The sequence below is a fragment of the Diadema antillarum genome, unplaced genomic scaffold, assembly GCF_040938485.1.
Source record: "Diadema antillarum isolate AM-2024a unplaced genomic scaffold, OU_Dant_1.0 seq00000385_RagTag, whole genome shotgun sequence".
Lineage (NCBI taxonomy): Eukaryota > Metazoa > Echinodermata > Echinoidea > Diadematoida > Diadematidae > Diadema > Diadema antillarum.
Window position 1 is genome coordinate 88,605 of NW_027271383.1, and position 25,268 is coordinate 113,872.

At 37.4% G+C, this 25,268-nt stretch overlaps 1 protein-coding gene across 1 annotated transcript in view; it reads right to left on the reverse strand.

The window, feature by feature from the left end:
* The window catches only part of LOC139731805 (uncharacterized), a 102,362-nt gene that overhangs the window by 6,521 nt on the left and 70,573 nt on the right, over nucleotides 1–25,268 (reverse strand). Inside the window, exons 2-8 of the mRNA XM_071642681.1 lie at nucleotides 8,208–8,358; nucleotides 7,278–7,481; nucleotides 5,555–5,744; nucleotides 3,736–4,902; nucleotides 2,613–2,731; nucleotides 1,900–2,109; nucleotides 446–623 (exon numbers count right to left, since the gene is read on the reverse strand). Of these exons, the coding sequence (XP_071498782.1) occupies nucleotides 446–623; nucleotides 1,900–2,109; nucleotides 2,613–2,731; nucleotides 3,736–4,902; nucleotides 5,555–5,744; nucleotides 7,278–7,481; nucleotides 8,208–8,358 (2,219 nt within the window). The remainder of the gene's footprint in view (nucleotides 1–445; nucleotides 624–1,899; nucleotides 2,110–2,612; nucleotides 2,732–3,735; nucleotides 4,903–5,554; nucleotides 5,745–7,277; nucleotides 7,482–8,207; nucleotides 8,359–25,268) is intronic.

Here is a 25,268-nt window from a genome sequence, read left to right on the forward strand (position 1 = left end):
CACGTACAAATTGTAAAGCATTATACAGACAACAGAAAATATGCATCACATATTATGTTTCTCTCATAAATGCTTCCAGTGTCCTTTTTTTTTTCTTCTTAATTCATCTATCATGAACCACACATACAAAGGCTGGCATTCCCCATTTCATCCGTCATCTCTCCTAGTACCTCTGTATCTTCTATCTACCTATCTACCTATCTATCTATCTATCTATCTATCTATCTATCTATCTATCTATCTACCTATCTATCTATCTATCTATCTGTCTGTCTGTCTGTCTGTCTGTCTATCTATCTATCTATCTATCTGTCTGTCTGTCTGTCTGTCTGTCTATCTATCTATCTATCTATCTATCTATCTATCTATCTATCTACAAGTATCTATCTATCAACCCATCTTCCCATGTCCATCTCTCTATTCTATCCTTCATCTTTCTTCACACCTTTGTATCAGTCTCTGTCCTGCTGTGTAGCCTCTAATCCTTCTCTGCATCTCCTTGCTGCTACTGGCTGCCACATCCCTGGCCTGGTATCTTTCTCTTAGCTGTGTGATGTCTCTCACTAGGTAGATACCTTTGCCCTGGTTCATTCCATTCGGTTTGCAAATCCAAATTTCTCCCTCTGTTGACAAATGAGCAAACCATATATACATGGTAACACATATACTGTAACATAATTTCCCACAAAGCAAAAGGAAACAGCTCATATTGGCAGAACAGAATAAGTTAGCTCACTATACAGTATCTCGAAATGATTTCCCTTGTAAAAAGCTGATCAACATACTTAATTCATACTACCAGTCCAGAAATGAATTTGATGCAGTGGACCCAATATTCAGAGGTGACTGGACAATCCCGACAGCATATGAGGAGGAAATGTAAGGAACTTTTGGAAGCTGAAAGCTGACACAATACTTTACCTTATACAAGGTGGGTAAAGTGGGTACATACACAGTCAAGAAAAAAGTTTGCATGTTTTCAATTTCACTGACTGTGGGCACATTACTTTTTCTCTTTGCATTTGTATCACATAACAAAACAATACAAAAATGTCATTTTCAGTAGTGATATTTTCAGACTTTATAATAAACATCAGAAGACCAGTACTTATCTGCTTAAAGGAATCTGCAGCCTGGGAGACACGCCCACCCACACAGCATACATAAATTATGTCGCCTGCACAACTTGCCCACGCTACGTGCTAGGCAAGTCTGCTGTGCAGACACGCTTTGCTCTCATAACTCTTGTGCTGTGCAACACCACAGTCGAGAGGGCTTACAGTAAACTTGGTATGAATATAATACTTGTGTGTGTGGGCGTGCCTCCATTTGACGTAAGTTTTCCAAAATATGTTACAAATCTCTGAGAATCTTAGATCAAATTTCAGGTTACTAGTCTTTTATGGCAAGGCCTATAATCTTTTGAGTTGATATAAGAAGGACAATATGACAGATGCATATTGAAGGAGGTAGCCAACCTGGTACACAGCAAGGAAGGAATTTGGACCAAACATTTGACAAGTATGTATGACCTGTTTTATTTGGGGTTAATGTTGAGGCTCTCTTTCCCAATACAGATAACCATTTTGCAGAAATGTGGAAGCCAGGAAGAGGAAGACTACAGAATCAGATAATGACTGAATGCAAATGACCGCAAAGTAAAAACATCCGTGGGTGCTGAGTCAAACATCTTTTCCAGTCAGCAGGCAGAATACCCAGCTCAACCACAATTACATTGCCTTGTCGCTGTTTGTCTTATGTTTTGAATACAATGTAAACAAGTAAAACCATTACCACACATCTAAAAATAACAATGTTACATAAATGATGCTTTCATGAATGCATGCAGATATAACAGCCTTATAAACAAAGGATAACATAAGAATAGTAAGTAAAGACCTTTGAATGTTTCAAAGAAAGCCTCCCTGTCCGGCTTGAGATCCAGTATGAAGGATTCTGGGAAGAACTCCTCCATCCGTAACCCAAGTGTGCAGCCTCTACTGCCCTTTGTCCGATCGCAGATTCTCTCATACTCCCTTAGTGTGTTGAATAATCCTGTCTTTGTTGCCAGGATACCACTGTTTGGAATGCGATTGACCAGCTGCTCACCTGAACAATTCAACAGGAGTAAAATGGATGGAAAATATTCAGTAGGATGAACTTTAGCAAAAGCTTTTCAATCTGAATGAGAGTTTTGACAAAGAAAACATCTTACAGTATGAGTATCATGCACTATATACATCTCGGTGAGAGTCCAGTTTGTAGTAGAGGTAATCAATTCGCATGAACTTCAACAGAGCAAAAACAAAGAAAAAATATTGTCCACCTAACTAACTCAAGAGAGGAGAAAAGCCCAAGCCAACCTTTGTACTTGGTGAAATTGACACCGCTGGGCTCTTTCTGAGGGACACTTTCCCTCACTTTCACTTTTGGTTGTTAAGTTTTCTCTACTGTATATAAGTCACATTTACATCAAATGACAACACACACACACACACACACACACACACACACACACATAGAAATAAAACCAACATCAAAATGATTTTAGATGTGATAATCAAAAGTTGCAGAGTATTCTTAATGTGGTTCTAGGTGAAAGCAGGGATTACCAGGTTTGAAGGTGTTATAGTTGATGCCACTCTTGAGCTCAACCCACTTCAGCTTAAAGTTGTCACTGGTCTTGTCTGTGATTCTCCGCCATCCTCTGGCCAGCAGTGGTCCTTCAATTCTAAAATGGGGGTCAACATAAGATGGAGAATTGTAGTAAAACGAACAATAACAGCAGAAAAGAACTATATATACAAATGTCTATGAATTACACAATGACACAATTAAGTATACAAAGGAACAGAGCAGGAATATGAAGATAGAAAACCAGAAATGACATAGTTGGGAGGAAAACATGAATAGAAAGGAGAGACAGACAGACAGACAGACAGACAGACAGACAATCAGACAGAGAGAAAGATTGCACATATTGAAGAATAAGATAAAAGAAAATGGGAAGCAGAAATGCTGCACCATGGATGAATACATTAGCAATCAGAGAAGAGGAGTGGAAAAGTGTGTGTTTGCATGTGTGTGGGTGTGGGACTCAGCCAGAATTACAGCCACAGACACCATCATTTGCCTTAATGCATTAATCCGAATCAAGTGAACACATCTAGCTGATGTCAACAAAATTCTGATGCACTTTGTGTGTGTGAGTATATACTTGTAGACGTACATTTGTACACACACACACACACACACACATGCACATATCATATTATGCATTCACGAAAACAAAAGCATGAGGAAAGTGCAAGGGGATGACCCTGAAGAGTTAAAGAAACTGAGATAAATAAAGTAGAGAGAGAACAAAAGCAGAAATGAAAGCATAGAAATCCGATAGAAATCTGTCAAGAGTGAACTTTCAAGTGCACTCTATTGTTCATACCAATAAACAGATGGATTAGCTATAGTCTCATCAAGGTGACATTAGAAGGCACTTCAGTATCTTGTATGATGTCCTTGTACGCCTACAGGTGGTTTGAAATTTGGCATGAGTTGCTGCGTGCTACACTATGAATAAATAATCCTGGATTTTCCTCCTTCTACGCAGAGCAGAGGGAGATACACAGCTATGGCAAACAATATAGCACAAAACATTATGTTAATATTCATCCATTCATCCATGATCACCCACTCGTCTATCCCTCTATCCATCCATCCATAGAAGCAAGTACTCACAGTGGAACCCCGTTGTTGCCTCCAATGTAAAAGGCAGGACTGGTGTCCACCTGCATGACCGACTTCCTGCCGCTGGAGTCAATGGGGCTCTTCCCACCTCGTCCTCCTCCCCCATTCTTCCCTCCTTTCTGCCTATCACCACTGGTCCCCTTAGATTCTTTCAAGGCTGATGAATCCTTCTCTGCTCCGCCCCCATTCTCCTCCCTCCGTGCACCACCTGCACCAGCCCCACTTGAGGAAGTGGCCTCCCCTTTGCCATCATCTCCTTCAGCAATGTTTGGGCCATTGTCGTGGCAACAAATCAGCACATGGTCATTGCTGTTGTTGTTGTTGTTATTGTTGTTGCTGTTGAAGTTTAGATTGAGGATAGTGTCAGCATTATCTTCAGGATCCTTAATTTGGGGACGATCAGACACATATATACTTCCAGTTGTTCCTTCGACACATTGAGGTTTCCATGGAGGAAGATTGTCTTTACCATGGCAACAGTCATTGTAACCTTCATCCTCACCATTATCCCCATTGATGTCTACATTAGCCCGGGTCCAAAGGTCCTCATTCTCCAGCTCATGAGGGAACTCCTCATCAAGCGATGTTACGTCATCATCAATTTCATCATCACATAAGCGGGTTCTGCCTTCAGCCTGGTCAAAATCATATTTCCGTAACATCTCTGTCCCATTAGCATCTCCTTCGATTGCCTCACTTTCCAGTCCCATCCTCGAGTCCCCTGCAACATCCAAGATACCTGTTTGCCCATCCCTTCCCATCCCACAGCCCAGAACTTTCAGTCCAGCTTCTATGTTCTCTATTTCCATATCTTGTAGAGTCTTCTCTCCTGTGCTCTTCATGGCCATCATCTCACTAGCATGTTCTTCTTGGGATGTGTCCTTTCTTTCCTCCTCTTCTCCTTCTGTGTCAATGTCTGCTGCTTCTTCCTCTTCATCCTCTTCTCCATCTTCATCTTCATCACTTGGGTCAGCCCTTTCTTCCATCTCCTCCTCATCAACTTCATCCTCCTCTGGCTCCTGTCCTCCTTCAGCCTTGTGTCCTCTCTTCTTTCTCCTCTTCCTCCTTTTCTTCTTCTTCTTCTTCTGGTCAACAGAAAATATGGACTTCTTTCCCGGTTTGTATTTGATGCGTGTCCAAGGGTGTTCATCACAGTAACTATGTTAAATATGAGATTTGATGGCAAAGTGTTACATAAATTTATATTGACATCTATGTACATATCAGTTACTTAAATGATGTATGTAAAACATAGTAACAGCATATAAAATAAGAGAATATTACAATATTCTATCTTATCAGTCCTTACCCATGAATCAGATGGATTAAGATCACACAATCTCTCACACTTTTGATCCCTACAAATATTTGAAATATATCCTCATGCCATCATTACCTAGTATTCCCTCCTGATGGCACAGGTTAAGTGACCTACAATTAAATCTGCACCACGTAATTCCCTATCTTTACCTAAAATAATGATTCCCAAACATTATGTTTAAACATCTGATTAGCATAGATATACTTTGATTTTATACAAATATAAGTCACGGGCAAACTAACATCATTCAGGCAAACTTCAATGTAGTAATGATCTTGATCACACAAACACATGATTAAAGTATGACTTTAAAGTTATGCATCCATAACTATCCTGAGAATATTAACTGAAAAAGAAAATAAATATTAAAAAAAAGAAAAGAATAGAATGCAATCTCAGCTGTGATATCAAATGCTGACTAGAGGCAAGGCAGTTGGGCCTTTACTTCTATGCAACCAGCAAGCACTAGGTCTTTTTGAGAACATTTACCTACGACAGATCCCTTGTAACCAGGTGTCAATAGACTTGAAGTGGTACACCATGCTGTGGTAGCTCTTTGACACAAATGCATAGGAGTCAAAGATCTGAACCTGGCCCTTCTGCCAGCGAGCCCCGATGGTCTTGGGCCCATCTCCAAGCCAAATTTCAACATGAACCATGTCATGCTTTTGTTTCCTGGCTGCAGAAAAAAAACCAATGATATATATATAAAAGAAATGAAAATTTATCTATGCTTCAATGCATTCTGGCATCACTAACAACATTGAATTGAAGAAATGCAAATGTTACTCAAATATATCAAGACATTTCTGACCTTGGGCACACACTCATATCTAAGATTTATAAAAACATGCTAACTACTGATGTTGATATACTTACAATGTACATCCATACGAAATTCAAAATGAGAGATCAGCTGCCACCCGAAAACAGATTATATAACCACACAAAGGTCCATCTAATTCTAGACTTCTATTTGTACATTGCATTCTCCATCATGATGGCTAGTGATCTCAAGAAATCAAATGATTTCCTCATTTACCAATGAGATATTCAAAAGATTACTTTTTCTGTCAGTATTGCTGCATTCTTAATTCACATGTACAGTGTATTCGTAGTTACCTTGAGCTAAAAATGTTAACTTCAGTGCAAATATCATACTATGACCCTGAACAGTGGCTAAGCCATGTGTGGGGCCAACAAACAGAAACATACAGACATCAATGGAGAACTATGTTTGTAAGTCAAGTTTTCAGCTGCAAACTTCTTTTACATCACAGCTAATTTGTACAAAATAAATCTAAAACAAACCTTTTCAACTTATACTATTTGCCTACGGTTTGCAAATAAATAAAGAAATAACATGTATGTCATTTGAATCCACTTATATTTTCCTCCAGTGGGAAATAGTTTTAGAGGTTGCCGTTCAGAATAAATCAAATACAGTAAAGTAAATGTTTCTGTGAAACAAACATTTACAAATATTGTCCCTTTTCTTTTCTTTTCTTTTCTTTTCTGCCTGAGAGGATCTGCAGAAAGATATGCTGTACAAATTCATATCATAAATATGATTGCAAGAGAATATTTGGTGAAATCAACTCTTTGTGAGAAAATCAGACAAGTTTCATCATGCTGATGTGAAGCTCAATGATCCAAGCAGTGCAGGGGCATTTACCAAAATGGCAAAAGTACTTCTTGAGAAGACACTAAAACACAGATGCGATAATCTGAGAAAAATTGAACAAGTATAAAGTATAAGCATTTTGATGAAGGTGAATTGGCTTATACAGCAGAGTATGGGCAGCTGCATAGAATCCTCTTTGACAGAGTGGCATCAATGTGATAGAACTCACTATTATTATTTGTACAAAGTACCATTTTTGATGAATATATGTTATGGAAATACTTCCATTACCATGTGGGATTTGTGACACCATTAATAATGCAGCATGTATAATGTGCAGAGTCATGTCAAGAAATTTCAATTTGAAGAAATTAGAGTTAAGGAAACAGTTACCAGTGAAATGAGCTTTACTAGAATGGCATCACAGCACATGAGGCATCAAAACGATGTCATATCAATTCAATCAATGGGATGTCATATCAAGTAATCAATGAAATCAAGGTATGCATGGTTTGTTTGACTTTCATAATTTTTTTTTTTTAATCTCCCAGTTTCACATTTTAAAAAGATAAGTTTGACAAAACTTACACTTCTCATTGAAGTAGGTGCCTGAGATGAAGACTAAGTCCCCAGGCTTCATTTGATCCTCTGTTAGCGTGATGGGGAGTGTGTCATAGTGGTAGGCCTGGTTCCAGGACCCCACACGGAAACCAAAGTCCTCCTTGAGGTCCAGCAAACAACGGCGTACCAGGCCACAGCAGTCCAGGAACAGTGGAGCATCATACATTGGAGCTGGAGGAGAAAGAAGGAAAGGCTTTACACATTCATAACAACCATTACTTTCTCTACGATTTAGTTCCACTTGTATCACATAGCTTGCATTTAAAATATACTTGGTGCATGAAGAATACACATCAGAGTTTGCACAAGTTCACTCTCATTATCATTATTTATTTTTTTTTACTATTGGTTAATTGACTGTGTTTCACTTCAAATACAACATAACAGATGTATAACATCATTTATAAATATTCTGTCATTAGTGAATGATACTTGATCTTGGCAATTTTCAAGACAAAATGTTGGATATGTAGCGAATAAATCATGAACTTCATTGTGTCCTATGGAACATTTCAGGAAATTAGTTCTGAAAATACAAAAGTGATTTCTGTACTTGACCATCTATACGTGTTTGTCAAATGCTGTAAATAATAAAATACATTATGCCCTGTTATCACTGCTTTGTATACTCAGGATTACATAGCAGATGAGTTCTTGATTTGCAAAAGTCATGAGCTGATTTCTTCAAACAGGTCAAACTGCATCCATTGCACTTTTATTTGGAACTTGAGATTTTCAATCATTTCAAGTGATCAACCACTTCCACATCATTCCAGACAATCCCTTTGGTGTATAGTTGCAGAGGCTCAACGCCATAAACAGGCGTGTTGTCAAGAGGCAAGCTTGATATACCCACCCACTTTGTGCCCAATATATACATGTAAGAGAAAGACTTACAGCCTGGAGCATGGTAGCGTTTAGCATATGGTACTCCCATATACTTCTTGGCCTGTTCCAAGAACTTCATACGCAGAGCCCACATACGGTCTGGGTCCTGCTTCATGGAGAGCTCCCTCTCTCGCACCAACTTTTCTTGTCGAATCTCATCCTGGATGAAAAGAAACAAGCAAAAGGCAAAATACTCAAAAGCAAGCAAAAAAACATTCCCATGTTCCACAGATATTTGTATGAACAAAAATGCTGATTCATGACCATACTGTTAGTATGCCAAATATATCGCAAGGATTTTATTTGAACAAATTTCGCTAGCTGGGTGCCATTCACGAATTAAAAAACATGCCAAAATATTAACTCTCATCCCGACATGAATGTGATGTTCACGAATACATTTTTCCGTTCAGTACTGTACTCCACAATTACAAATTTGACCACTCATAAAATTGTCAGGATGTCCCCGTTTCGCAAAAAAAAATTAGACTCGCCAAATATATGGCGTATATGGTATCACAGGAGATCTGTTCATTTGTTTTGTTTTGTTTACTTTTTTTAAGGAGAATATTTTGCAGTAACATTTCATGTTCTTTGTGTATTTTACCTTATTTTAACTTGCTTTGCATTTGTTTTGTTCTGTAAGATACCACAGTGTTAAAATCTGTAACATAATTGTCACTAACATCACCATGAGCATCCTTCTCCTTCCCATCCTCATTATAAACCACAGGTTTCTCTTTCCTATGTCAGCTAGTCTTATCTTTGTGAATATCAAACAGTCCATATGCTAGCAGAGGAGGAGATTAATGCATTATGTACAACCAATTCACCGGTAGTTTCAATGTGGGATGGCAAAATGCAGTTGGTATAAAGCTATGTTAAAACACAAATACTGGCAAAATAGCTACTAATATCGTTACAATATACATCATTGTATTAATTTGTAACAATACAGTGGCTCTATCACTGTTGTAAGATTCAGTCATGCCTGTATAACACTGGCACAAATTGCAACCACATTAAATGTGGCTGCTGATGGAGCTGCAAATCAACCATTTTGTGGCAGCAAAATATCACCTGTTAAACAAGTGAGTATGTGTATTTGGATGATTCTAAGCTAGTGATCTTCCGTGTAAAATCCACTGCCCGATAATGATTAGATGAACAAAAAAGGAGAGGAAAATAGTTTCACTATCCACTACAAGAATTCTCCTTCACGAAGATTTTGTCAGCCATTGTGGCTATCATAGAATTCCACGACAGAGATAACTTCTGAGATGGCTCTTCCACCAACTGACCATGCTACTGGTATACAGGAAACTCATCACATCATTTGGCCTTTCAATATTTAGATATTGAGGATGAATCATGTTTACAGCCTCAATTTTCTTGCCAAGCATAGAAAAATGCACACTTCCATATACAGGGACCTGCTGGTCGACATGGCTTCACAGGGCAGACCACTGTATGAATTAGACGTATCAATTACTCCCACCTAGTCTGCTTCAATTATGTGCCACAGCACACACAACGTGGGCTCCCTTAGTAACAGGTACACTGTAGTTGATGTCATAAGGCATGGGTGAGGCAAAGCTCGTAAAAAAAAAAAAAATAAAAAATTAAAAAAATTACAGGGATCAATGTACACGTTCATCAGGCAAAACACTGCAACAAGTAGCAAATCGTGAAGATTGCCCAATTAATCGTTGCTCCCACCATCAAATGACGTGGCTATATCATGTGCGTGCAGCTCGTGTTTGGTTGCCATGGGAACCCGTAATTCATGGCACAAGCCATTGATATAATTACAATGAGGGAGAGAAAGCGAGAGACAAGCGATGGATTATGACTTCATATTGACAGAGTGTGCCTGTACATATGTTGGCCTTCAAGAAAACCATATTCTATGGCTTGCATCCTTGTATTTCAAGGCAGTGGCTCCTTTCAGGAGTTTTCCCTTTATCCATCAATAACCCATGCAGCCTTCACAGCAAATAAGAAACAAAAACTCCTTGATTTGTTCCTTTTTCTACATTTATCTTCTAGTTGCTGATGGGCATAATGCCTCTGGGGAAAAAATGTTTTAGTGCATATAATAGGAGATATGTTTATATCAGAGATTATCTGTCTCTAAAGTTGTCTGCTTCTATAAAGAACTAACACATTATGTCTGCAAATGACAGCTTTAAAGGCATTGTTACCATTTGCAGAAGAAACAAAATCCCAGCTTTAGTGCTTCAAAATAGTTTTAAAGTGTGAGTTAGGGATGGAAACAAGCAATGTAAAAAACTGAATTAGTATGATCAATGTTAAAGGACAAGTTCACCTTCAGAAACACAAGGATTGAGAGAATGTAGCAATATTAGTAGAACACATCATTGAAAGTTTGAGGAAAATCGGACAATCCGTTCAAAAGTTATGAATTTTTGAAGTTTTTGTGCAGTAACCGCTGGATGAGAAGACTACTGCAGTGTGTAATGTCACATGCGTACAACAATATAAGGACAATATAAAGAGAATTTCACAAAATATCATCTTTTGAAAAAAGTACACATTCCCTTGACTCGTTACCGACATATGTTATGGGTAATATTATTCCCCCTGCCTTTAGAAAGCGGCAAGTCAAGTGCTCTTTTATTATGCGAAAAAAGTGAAAATATGTTGAATTTTCTTTACATTTTCTTTATACGGTTGTACGCATATGACATTACAAGCTGTAGTAGTCTCCTCACCCAGCGGCTCCAACACAAAAATTTTAAAAATTCATAACTTTTGCATCGATTGTCCAATTTTCCTCAAACTTTCACTGATGTGTTCTATTAATATTGCTGCATTCTCTCAATCCTTATGTTTATGAAGGTGTACTTGTCCTTTAAGTATTGTTAAATATATTATACAAAATGTGAACAATAGTTATAATGAAAATGTTTCTAGACTAATTTGTCTACAGTTAAGGTTTATTGAGAAAAAATAGTGATATCTCCTTATATTTTAGGCTTTATTGCAATTTTTTTATATGCCAGGATGTTTTGTGATATAACTGACCTACACATATGTATCAAATGTGATATCTTGAACATTTTTAAAATCACTGCTCCCAATGGTAAACAATACCTTTAAGCACCAGTAACAAGTTATTGCTCTTTATATTCAGATCACCAGATCAATGTGTATTTGTCTTTGATAATGCCATGCAAATTCAAATTTCATATCCTACAGTTGAACTACAGTGGACCATGAATCAGTCAAAGCTTTGCAGACTAATTTGTGTTTTTTTTTTCTTCATGACCATCTCCATACTGTGCCAATGATCTGCTCAAATATGGTTATTGGGATGATTTATAGTTTATTCATATCCAAACTGTATGAACACCTAGTTTGTGTCACATCTATATGACTATTTCTTGACTTGCAATATATGCAACTAAAACCTCCATTTTATCATTCATTCATTCCTTCTATTTAATCTATCATTTGTATCTATGATGTAATCCTTTACAACCAATACAACATTTTCGGGGGGAAAAAATGACAGGAATGAATAAGCTAAGTTTCGTTGACAAATTGTTAAATTTTGAGGGCAAGAATTTCTGCTTGAGGTGTATTCTACAGCAAACAAGTAGTACAGTGATGATATTGCATATGTTCACTATGCACAGAGTTGTACAATTAAGTATGCGTAATAAAAGCAACCTGACATATCACTGCGTGCTAAGTTTGATGCAAAGTCCACATTAGACCAACACTGCTCCTTAAAGGACAAGTTCACCTTCATAAACATAAGGATTGAGAGAATGCAGCAATATTAGTAGAACACGTCAGTGAAAGTTTGAGGAAAATTGGACAATCGATGCAAAAGTTATGAATTTTTTTAATTTTTGTGTTGGAACTGCTGGACGAGGAGACTACTACAGCTTGTGATGTGATATGCGTACAACAGTATAAAGAAAATGTAAGAAAATTTAACATATTTTCAATTTTTTTCACATAACAAATGAGCATTTGACTTGCCTCTTTCTAAAGGCAGGGGGAATAATATTACCCATAACATATGTCGGTAACGAGTCAAGGGAATGTGTCCTTTTTTTCAAAAGATGAAATTTTGTGAAATTCTCTTTATATTTTCTTTATATTGTTATACGCATGTGACATCGTACACTTCAGTAGTCTTCTCATCCAGCGGTTACTGCACAAAAACTTCAAAAAATCATAACTTTTGAACAGATTGTCCGATTTTCCTCAAACTTGCAATGATGTGTTCTACTAATATTGCTACATTTTCTCAATCCTTATGTTTATGAAGGTGAACTTGTCCTTTAAATTGAGAAAGAAGCTTTCTGGGAGTGGCAGACTGCTCAGAAAAGCAGTTGCTTCCACATTCTGCTTTCAGTGATTATTTTCCAGCAGACTTTGAAGACTACACAGTTTGCTTTTTTGAAATAATTCTTGTGAAATGGGGTCAAAGGTAACCATGTGAAATATTTGTGCTACCCTACCTCTTCGGCTAAGATTGAACTTTTTACATAAAACTCCCAAACTGAAATAGTGGTACCATTCCTCTGCAGCATTTTTCACAATTTTTCATGTGTACCACAGTTACTTGCCTCATAAAACAAATTTTCAAAATTTGAACAATCCCCTGGAGAATGCCACTTTGGCCACTTTCATATAGAATTCATTAAAAAAAAATCAATATTGGTTCACAACGGTAGTAATTAAGGGAACTAAGTGAAAGGCATTGTTTTAATGAATTTTTGCCCACAGGGCTTTGTCAAGTTAATGACAGGTTTTATTCTTAAGATGGTATGAATCAAAGTAAAAGATGCATCCTCTGTGGTAGTGGGCCTATAATGATTATGCACACATATAGAAGCTGCACACAAAATAAGACATCATAAAGAATACACAGAAAGCAGAAAAAAAATACAAGAATTGCACCAAGTGAGATGTCATGCAAAATCTACTAAGAAGGCAGGAAGATCCTTTATGTTATCAATTTGAGTAAATGCTAAAGCTGAAAAAGAAAAAAAAAAGAAGCAACTTCCAGAATGCAACAAGCATGACTTCCTTCATTCATCTAGAAAATTCCATTGTGAGCAACCATTATGTGTGTATATTGTAACTCCACAATGGTGGCTGCAGCTCTTTGTGCTTTATTGGGCTAAATATTAAGTATCTCATGATGATTTGAATGTCATTCAGGATTTAAACAATACATGTTATCTTCCATACATATCTGTACATCTCCAAAGAGCTGCTATGAGCAGGTGTCTGAGACATCTCTCTGTGCAAATACTCAAAGCTTTTGTGTAGTTTGATATAAACAAGATTTTTCTGCATGACATGGATTATCCTTGCACCAATAGATGTTCAACATGTCACACCATGTTGCCTGCTAGCTCTTGTGAATCTACGCCACTTCATTTGCATGTTTGGGTACTTTTAAGATCCTGTATTTGTATTGCAGATAAGTCATGAAGGATACAAACATGTACAAGTTGTAGGTGTGACTTCACCTGTTTAGCAGAGACAGACACAAAAGGAAATAGAGACCCTTTGGTTGTTACACTAATATAGGTAAAAAGAAATCCACCATTCACATTCTACAGACTCTGAGATAGCATGACTGAGAGACAGCATGATTGTTCACATTAAGAGGGTCATGTCTAACTAAGCCAGGGTTCCTTAATGAGATTGGTGTACGGCAGTGCTGGCATTTAATTTGCTAAAGGTATGGAATGCTGTGGGATCAAAAGCTTTGTTTTTTGAAGGCCAACCCTGAGTAATGAGCAGTGCAAACCTTCAATAGGCACATGATATACTTAACATAATGACATGTAACTGGGCTTCATCAACCCAATTTGATTGCATGAAACGCTTCATGACCTCATTTGGGCCGCATTTCCTGTATTTCCTCTGACTCTCTCCCTCACTCTCCCTCTCTCTTCCCTCTTTTTCTTGTCTTTCTCTCCTTTCCTCCCTCCTCTTTTCATACCATTCTCCATTTGTATCTTTAAACAGAGCAAAACTGTTGCCATTCTTGTGGGGTTTGGTTTGGTTTTTCCTGCCAGAGCCAGTCTGCAGTTTTCAGAACCTATCAGGCAGCTCACACACTTCTATGTATAGAAGGAATGGTAGCTCTCCAAACTCTGTAGAAAATGAATTTTTACCCACAGTAATAGAAAATCTGTACCTTTCCAGCAGAATGAGCCTTAGCCATGTTAACAAAACATAGATTTTCCAGTTGTCACACTTTATTCTAGATTCCTTTTATTCCCATAGTAAAATCCTACAGTGAGCCCTCTTGTCTGTGATGTCTTATCTAATCAATGTGACATGTTTGAAATTTCCATGATTTTTATGTCTGTGAAGTTGTTTCAAGAAATATCTCACAAGTTTAGTGTGCTGATAAGGAAAATTAAAGAAAAGCTATGAAAGAGGTAGAAATCAAGGACAAGCTGATTGTGGTTGATGAAAAGTTTTAACTGGTACCAAAATTTCTGAGATATCCTGTGGACAAAAAGTTGCATAACACTTGATACACTTGGTACATAACACTTAGTACCAACATTTCTGAGTAATTGTTGCTGTTTGAAGTGCATTGAGAAGAAATGATAGTTACATAGTCCTTATATTAAAGTATCTATGTACTTTTGTACTCATGTACTTCACATGTCTAACTTCAAAATCTATTTCAGGCACCTAACAGGACAATATCATGAGAAATTAGCAACTTCATCATATATCTTGTTTAAAGAAAATGCAAAATCTCACTGATTTGACTGATGAACTCTGTAAACCTTATAAAATCTTCATATAAATTGGAATCATAAAATACAAATCACAAACAAACCAAACTTTGGAAAGTTAAGAACACAAATATGGTTGCATGGGTAAATGATATATTATTTGTGGTACTAATTTCAATATTCAGTAACACTTCAGATACATCAATAAATGAACTGTTGGAAACATCTTTTTGAAACCCATGCCTTCATAAGTGTACTATAGTGAAATCACAGTCAGTGTGCAGTACATCATGTGGTGGCACTGGGACTTCTTTCCAGACTGTATACATGGGTATTAAGGCCTCTGTAAAATACAACAAACATGCAGAAAACAAACGAGAAAATAAATATTACTATATTCCAGGATATACTAACAAGCAGTTAGATCCTAAATTTCACATCAAGTGTTATGCAACTTTTTGTCTACAGGATATCTCAGAAATTTTGGTACCAGTTAAATCTTTTCATCAACCACAATCAGCTTGTCCTTGATATCTACCTCTTTCATTGCTTTTCTTTTATTTTCTTTATCAGCACACTAAATTTCTTTCACATCTGACACAGCCCTTTTGGAACTACAACTTCATTCAATAAAGCTTCAGGGAAAAATAAAGGTGAAAACACCTTTCCTAGAGGTACAAATTTTACCAACATTAATTTTCAACATCAAGTACAAATTTCACCAACAAGAACGTGACTGAATTTCCCCAATCTCGACATGTGAAATTCCCAAGATTTGTACTGACACTTTACAGGGTCACAACTTCTCTGTCTCCTGTTTGTGGAAACAGGTAATGTAGGCCAGAAAGAAAAAGCAATCACTCCGCTTGCAAGATACAATATAAAAGAAGATGACACTTCACTCTCTTTCAAGGCTGAAAATAACTATTTAGTAATTCTACATGAACTTCACACATGTCTCTTGCGCCATACTTTTTGTGACTTTTTACACTTATGTGTTTTTATTTCACAGCACACCAAAGGTACAAAATAACCTCGATGTGAACACACACAAAGAAATGAAAAGACTGGCAAAGTTGTGTGTTTTCAGTTCACTCCATGTATCTCCCATTGAGGAAGTGCCCAGCTTTTAATTTTGGTATCAGTCATGAGAAAATACAGCAATATAGTTAAATATCAATATTCAGAGATAGAAGTATTCAATGTTGATATTCACAGAAATCTGAATATATTCAAGCACTCTAAAATTTCACATTTACGGATTTCTGATGTAAGGTTTCCCTCGTAAGTTTTCTTTTGGAAAAACAATCTAAACACTTGTTGTTATCAGACAAATATATTATCAAAGCATGGAGTTGCTTTACATGGAGATTCTTAGAATCAGACTTCTAAGAGTCATCTGATAAGTAAATCATCACCATTTTACAGCTTTACAAAATCCCTTCTGTCTTCAACCCTCAACATTGTTGTAATCTGTGCAAAACACTGTCTCAAAAGAGTCCATGCATGGCCCATCTATTGTGAATAGGCAGAACCACAACCATGAACTTTGCCTAACCCTTTAGTTTTTATTAAACATCTATTGAATATTACAAATTACATTTTCCTGTTGTGAAGATACCACACCAAGCCATCCCCATCCCCTCACCCCCTGCATTCACATACATTGGGCTTCAGTGGGCATCTGTAATTAATAATCGTCTGTCCTGTTCAAGTGTTTCATCACATATTCAAATAGGAAAGCATTAACTTCTGCTGTGAGCTGTGCTTTAAATAACCTACACAATAATTTTCCAATAAACAAACATGTATGCCAGTGATAAAGAAGCACAGTGTATTTGCCAAGAAATGACTAAGTATATTACCAGTCATGGCACATATGCTAAATTTTGTGTCTGTATGGGCCGTCATTGTATCCTGTGTGTTTGTGCCTATCATCATTTGATACAGCTTTGTTTTAATTCCATGCCAGTTACTCTGTGATGATTTGCACTGGTGTAGTCAATACGTGGGTGTCATGTATCGTGCATACAATGTATATTCATCATGAATTAGCACAAATGGTACGGTGTGTCTCCATGTCTGCTGAATCAAGGCTAATAGTAACAGAAATGACAATAAACTCACAAATTTGACATTTCTTTATTACACTAAATTGTTGGTCTGAAATTTATAGGGCGTTGGGTTTTTACCCTCTGCATGCACAGTGTTGTAACTGCTTTATATGACTGGGCTGACTCCTTTGAAAAATGAAACAAGAAATTACACGAAAGTCTTTGATTATGATACACAGATTTTATGGGATCTTTACCAAACTACAGAACTTTGTGTAAAATCTAGTCTTCTTACATTTCTGGTATAGCGGTGTTTCTCTCGGAGAGACTGTAAAAGAAAACTCTAAAGCTATCTCAAGAGACTTATTCTCAAAAGAGTTCTTAAAAGTGAAAAGAGAACAACCAAGTAAAGGAACGCAGGAGAATAAAAAGGAATTCCAACATTTCATATGCAGAAATATACAGTACATCTGTTTCTAACTTGAATTTTATAATGAATAAATTTTGAGTTGAATGGAATTGAATGGAGTGTGATCTAAGACAGAAAAAAAGAAGAAATCACATCACATTTCTACTTTTTGATGCCCACAGTCTAGATACTCATACCTCGCTTATCTCCCCCATTAAACACAAAGAAATTTACAAACCCTACTAAAACAACTCTCTTTTTAGTGATTCTTTCATTGATAAATATTGAGAATGCAAGAACAATATCTGGCTTATGTTTTTATAGCCAAAAAACAACTACCAGTAATTGCCTTCCATACCCTTCATAGATAAAGTCCTGTACTCTAATATCAGCATTATGAGGGAATACTAGCTGAAGACAAGGGAATGGGGAATGAAGCTAGCAGACCGTGTTTTATGTGAAGAGCAAACATACTGATGCCTGTGTATTTTGAACATTGCCTAAACTGCGGTTGGCATATCCGTGACAAAAACTTGACACGCAATTCATTCTTGGGCAGGCAGGACTAATCAAACAAAATCCCTCCATCTGAGGCCGTTTGCCCATTTCCCGTAACATGGTAAACAGAGAAACGAAAGAGAAATAGAATCAGAGTATGAAGAGAGAACTGCGGGGGAATTGAGTGGGAGATATGGTTTGGGTTCTGAGTTCCATTCATTGTAAATATCATATCCAGAGACAGCCTGGTAAAGCACCTCTAACACAAAGAAAGATTATAGTTCGCAAAGTCATTGGAGGGTTGGGCACATTGTGTTTTCAGGTCGACTGTCTGTATGTCAGTTCCAACGTTTTCTTAATTAAATGAATGACTTTTATAAGCATTCATCCTATCTCCAGTGAATTGACTAGAGGGTTAGACTATGACTGACATAGGGCTTCACTCACTTGATCAAACTGGTGGCATATGTGAGGTGAAGAGTCAGCTGGATGGCATCCCATGGGCACATCAATATGTGGATATCTTAGATATTTGTCACATTGTACTATGTAGAGCCACTCCTGCTCTTCCCTTTTTGCCCCCCCCCCAAAAAAAAAAGTTACCACTTTGGGATTTTCTGAAATGAAATATCTTTAAAACTATTGACATGGCTGGGAACTGTCTCTATTTTACTAACATATAGAGTATATAGAATACCTATATCAATAGCATAGTAACAGTTTCTACAGCAGCATGAATATTTTTTGGCACAGTCCAATGAACACTTTAAAATATTCCTTGATCATTTTTACACCTTGGCCTGTGAAGCAGGGAGTCTCTAACTCAAAGACAAGGAAAAGTAGAAATTACGCGGTGCGTAAAATATGTCCCCGCCGGAAGTAGCATTTAGTAGCAAAATGTACAATATCGGTAAAAAATCAAGGTCAAAGGTCAAAGAAGTCAAAGGTCAAAATTCTGTGTACAAGTTTTGAAGCCCTCACCTAGTGCCATCACAAAAAGCAAACGGAATCGAAATCGGGTTAGAAATGGCAAAGGAGTAGCATTTTGTAGCCAATGTACAATATAGGTAAAAAATCAAGGTCAAAGGTCAAAGAAGTCAAAGGTCAAAATTCTGTGTAGAAGTTTTGAAGCCCTCACCTAGTGCCATCACAAAAAGCAAACGGAATCGAAATCGGGTTAGAAATGGCGAAGGAGTAGCATTTTGTAGCCAATGTACAATATAGGTCAAGGTCAAAGGTCAAAGAAGTCAAAGGTGAAAATTCTGTGTAGAAGTTTTGAAGCCCTCACCTACAGACTGTAGTGCCATCACATAAAGCAAACGGAAATGAAATTGGGTTAGAAATGGCAAAGGAGTAGCGTTTTGTAGCAAAATGTACAATGCAGGTCAAAAATCAAGGTCAAAGGTCAAAGAAGTCAAAGGTGAAAATTCTGTGTAGAAGTTTTGAAGCCCTCACCTACAGACTGTAGTGCCATCACATAAAGCAAACGGAAATGAAATTGGGTTAGAAATGGCAAAGGAGTAGTGTTTTGTAGCAAAATGTACAATGCAGGTCAAAAAAAGGTCAAGGTCAAAGGTCAAAGGTCAAAATTCTGTGTAGAAGTTTTGAAGCCCTCACCTAGTGCCATCACATAAAGCAAACGGAATCGAAATCGGGTTAGAAATGGCGAAGGAGTAGCATTTTGTAGCCAATGTACAATATAGGTCAAAAATCAAGGTCAAAGGTCAAAGAAGTCAAAGGTCAAAATTCTGTGTAGAAGTTTTGAAGCCCTCACCTAGTGCCATCACATAAAGCAAACGGAATCGAAATCGGGTTAGAAATGGCGAAGGAGTAGCATTTTGTAGCCAATGTACAATATAGGTCAAAAATCAAGGTCAAAGGTCAAAGAAGTCAAAGGTCAAAATTCTGTGTAGAAGTTTTGAAGCCCTCACCTAGTGCCATCACATAAAGCAAACGGAATCGAAATCGGGTTAGAAATGGCGAAGGAGTAGCATTTTGAAGCAAAATGTACAATATAGGTCAAAGGTCAAGGTCAAAGGTCACAACTGAAATTCTGTGTGGAAGTTTCAAAGCTCCCATGTAGTGCTATCATATAAATCAAACAGAATCAAAATTGGCTCATAAATGACAGAGAAGTAGCAAATTGAACATTTTGATCACACACGGACACACAGACAGACAGACGGACGGACGGACAGACAGACGGACGGACACACGGACACACACACGTACGGAGCCCGTTTCATAGTCCCCTGCTCGAACTCGTTCGGCGGGGACAATAACTCTTTGTAATAATCTCCTTCATCCCTTTCTCATTTTTACATTGATTATAACTACTCTTCGACTGCAGTAAGAAATGTCAATCTGGCCCATGGTGGGGAGATCTGTATGGTAGTATCTTGAGATGGTCCTACTCAAATCATTTATTTGTTTGACAAAGAAACTGATCATCACTGATCACCAAAGAAAGCTAACATCCCCATTTTTTCTTGATACCAATAATACTTTCTTTTAACAGATCTATGTATACTTTATTCTTTTTTATGATCTAAGACATACTCTGCAGAGATTATTCATAGTATACAAGCACAACAATGGCGTGTGAATGAGTGCAAGGAATTTTGAACCAATGCTCGCGGAATGGGTAACCGCAGTAAATCCTTGCCCACAAAAATGATAACATTACATTTTTATTATTATTTATTCATTTATGAATATAATAGAAAAAAATCTACCTTATACAAATTGTGTTAAGATTGAAATATATCAACAATCCAATGAAAATATTACTTTGGAGACTACATGACAGCCTAGCTGACAGAGTGAACTGACATTCATCTAAGATTGAAAGAAAAGGATATTTCCTTGAAACTCATTTACGATGCAAGATAATGTACTTCATGGGGAGGTGTATACAATATAAATCATCTTCCGCGACCTGAAAGGTTGATTTTTTTAATACAAATTTCCGGAACATCAAAGTTGGGTCTTTTTTTGTGCGTGTACAAAAGACCAGGATTCCTTGCATATTACACCACTAGTTGTCATGTGATCAAGACATTTGTTGTATATATCAATCATAATAGGATGCTAACGACAATGATTTACAGACATTCAGACTTTTGTAGCTGTGTTCATTTGTGTTTGATAACACCCACATATTGCTGAATTTCGCTCTGTTTTAGCAATATGATGATGAAATAATTTCCACGGGGAAAACTTTCCTCCACGGAATGCTAAAATATATTATTTCTCCTACACCTAAAACGTGCCTTCCACTCCCACATATCTGCTCTGCTAGTCCAAATGGTTAGATGGAGGTGTAAATAAAACCAGTAGAGGCCAATGCAGTCACCCACTCCTGAATATAATCTACTGGCTGGGAGGGAGGGGTTGGATGGCTTCCTTTCAGATTGTGAATGGCGTAGCGCTAATTCACGACTCCAGCAACTCTAATGCGATCACCTGCCATGAACAAAAGGGCTGGGTTGTTCCTGTGTGCATATCATATATCATGACAAACAGGCCTTAAGGCCTGCCATTCTCCCCAATCTCTCTTTATGAATATTATTACCCCACTCTTTTCTTTTCAACTCTCTTGCTTCTCTTGTCAAAAACATTTTCTCTTTGCTTTGTGCTAACCCTACCATGACCTCTCACTTGCATTCTATGGCAATGTCCCTGAAATATTTCTGCATTCATACGTTCAGGCCTCCCTGAAGGCGTGGTGTCGTGTCCCAAAACTAGGGGTTAAAGCACTTATAATTGCCATAATTACTGCATTCTAAATACATGTGTACCTGATGGCCATCTTTATTGTGTACAATACCAAGCAATATCAGTATTAATTGTACCTAGCAACTGAAAAATTTTGTTATTATGCTTTCCTGTAACAGAACCTGCTGATGGATATAAATGAGCTGGGAAAAATTGGAAAGAACATGACTTCAGCTTTATTTCTCATAGTTTGTCTCTTGGTGTCAGTGAAATATTTGAATGGAAGAACAGGAAAAGTATCTTTAAATTCTGAACCATTCAATGATATCAAATTGCAAATGTGTGTACAAGGTGAACTGATGTCATATTAGTCCTACTTCTGTGCATATCTGTATGACCTATATAACATAGTATGATACAAACTTGATGAGAGCAAATTGTTCATGAAACAACAATGAGTTCAAAAAAGATCATATGCACGTATTACATTATACCAAATCTAATCCATGTACAATATGCAATGTTACAATATACTGTTAGCTTACTTGTATCCAACATTTGTTTTCACTCAGTAAATAATCTTACTGCTCTAAGCTCTACTGCTTTTTCATTTCTTCAAATTTTTTTTAACCTACTTATCTATACAGCATATTGTTGCTAATGATGGCTTATTTCACATCACAGCTCTAATAGTATATCTGCATAAAGAGTCCATCAATATTTTTAGAATACTCCTAAAATATTTGATATGGACAGGCTACTGCACTGAGGCCTCTCAAGACTGCTGTGGCAATGCACAAGTCCCTGCGTGTTGTTGACTAATGATCTTTTACTGAACCAAAAATATCCATTGTGGGAGTAATGCTATGGGTACTGACATTGATAATCTCTTAAAATGTTAAGGATGTACTCATCCTGTGGTCTGCAGAGTTTTTGCTCCCTTAACCTTGACCTTCTCTATGAGAAAGAGGCGAATATGGAAGAAACGGGATACGAATCACCCACAGCGACTAGCGACAACTGCCCTTCAAATGCGTCATCTTCCGCATGAATCGCCACGCTTGCTCACTCTCTACCAAAATGCAATCAGCTCAGCCAAGGTGCGCGCCAGCCGCTTCTACCCCGGCGTCTCCAAGCGCCCACTGCAATTTGTGCACACAGGCGAAATTAAGTCACATTGATCGGCGAGTTGGAGAGGCACACAGGGAGATATCACAGGTGTGTTTGTCTATTCACATACATACACAAATATCTCCTATACCAACCTCAGTATGTGTTAACATGATGATATTGGGGGCACACATGACAGTCAGGGTGTGTCATATTCTTCATGACTTAGGTGGGACACATCTATGGAAGACTGCAAATACAGAACAAGGGAATCTAAGACAAGAGAAAATAAGTCTGTATGGGCATAGGACTCCATAGGACTCAGTGCAATTACATTTTGTCACACATGTAAATCATACCTTGTTAATTTGAACATCAAAGGCAAAGATTCCACTGGTAGCAAAACAGAAGAAGGGATATCATTAAAATTTCTCCACTGGGAAATGGAACCCCTGCACACTGACCATTCTGGGATCCATGATGGCTGAGAACCCCCCACTGTCACTGTTTCATAATTCATGCACTGTAAATACACTTCATGTAGGCTGTACCCAAATTGACTCAAGACGGTCATTCAGAAATATAGCCAGTATTTTAACAACAACACAATATTAGAAACAGTAGTCATATCTATATGTGACTACCTGTCCTGAATGTACAGTTCATATTTTTCCATTCTTTTCTCTTTTTTTTTTCTCTCTCAAACTATGTTCACGTACCTACACACAACCAACCACCCCTCCCCCCTCCCACACACACACTTATCTAAAAACTATCATTACTCTTCTGTCAGCTAGCCACACATTGATTTACTACTAAGTATATCATCTGGGTCATTGTGCTAAAACTGCTGGTTTTTTTTTTTTTTTTGCTTGTTTTTTAATTGTCACTGAATTCAACTGCAGGAAGTGAAATCCTCCGCCAATAGCATAGTACATTTGTGATGTACATGTGTATGTAGGGCTTTTGTCTAGGTTTGCTCCATCATGACACAACAGAACGTGTATGAGATTATGTTACTTATCAAAGGACAAGTTCACCTTCATAGACATGTGGATTGAGTGAATGCAGCAATATAAATAGAACACATCAGCAAGAGTTTGAGGAAAATCGCACAATCCGTCTAAAAGTTATGAATTTTTAAAGTTTCTGCTTAGTCACTGCTGGATGAGAAGACTACTACAGCTTGTGATGTCATATATGTATGTGTACAATGATAACAAGAAAATATAAAGAAAATTCAAGATATTTTCACCTTTCTCGTATAATAAAAGAACACTTGACTTCCCTCTTTCAGAAGGCAAAGGAGAATAATATTACCCTTAACATACGTCAGTGACGAGTCGAGGAAATGTACATTTTTTTTTTTCAAAAAGTAAAATTTAGTGAAATTCTCTTCATTTTTTCCTTATATCGTTGTACGCATGTGACATCATACAGTGTAGTAGTCTTCTCATCCAGCAGTGACGGTGCAGATACTTTAAAAATTCATAAGTATCGAACGAACTGTCCGATTTTCTTCAAACTTTCACTGACGTGTTATACTAATGTTGCTGCATTTACTCAATCCACATGTATATGAAGGTGGACTTGTCCTTTGATACCTTCATGGATGTAGGTACCTACAGAGAGTCTCCTTATACCCAACTCTCTGCTTTAGTCCTACAGTAAATTTGCGGTGAATGCTTGAAGTTTTTACGCACATAATCTCTTTTGTCATGTCTTTAATAAGATATCAAACTAGGGTGAAATCATGTGACTGCATGATGCCACACAGCCAACTGGAGGAAGTATTGCAGGATTACTTATGTGTACGTGCACATGTGAGTGTGGCATGATCATAACATACCATGCCACATAACACATACAGTCATGTATAAATGTGGATATTTTGGGTAGCAAACACATAGCATAGAATGCAACGAATAAATTTGTGCTCTTCCCTTGTATGCCTATGACAGGATGCACTTTTCTTTTTTCTTTTATCACTCATCGAGGAAGTGAAAAATGGCCTCAGTGTCTTGTTTCCATCCCATGTTTAAAATCAAATAAAGATGGAGGTAGTTTGGCAGGAAACCATCAAGCACACAGTGATGATATTAAGAGAGAAGTTCATGAACAACTAATACAAATGGACTTGATTATAATATACAGCTAACCATGCATTCACACTCAGGTTGACATACCGCTGCCATTTTGCTGCTTTTATAATGTCAAAAATAGAATACACAGTCAGCTGCATTTGACCCATGGCATTCTGTCTGGGGTGTCTCATTCACAACACTTCATGAAGGAAGCTAGCTGATCGGGTTAATAATTGCTGATAGCTATTAATGATTCCTAAATATTTGCCTTCTGATAAGGCTTTGATGGAGACAGGAGGTGTGATACTGATGTCAATCACTTCAAATGAATGTCAAACAATCCAGCATGGAATCATATCACAATCACTGACAAGATAATACAGGTAGATCATCCATACTATAATAGTCGAAGTTTGAAGAAGCTGATATTACATTTATCCACATTG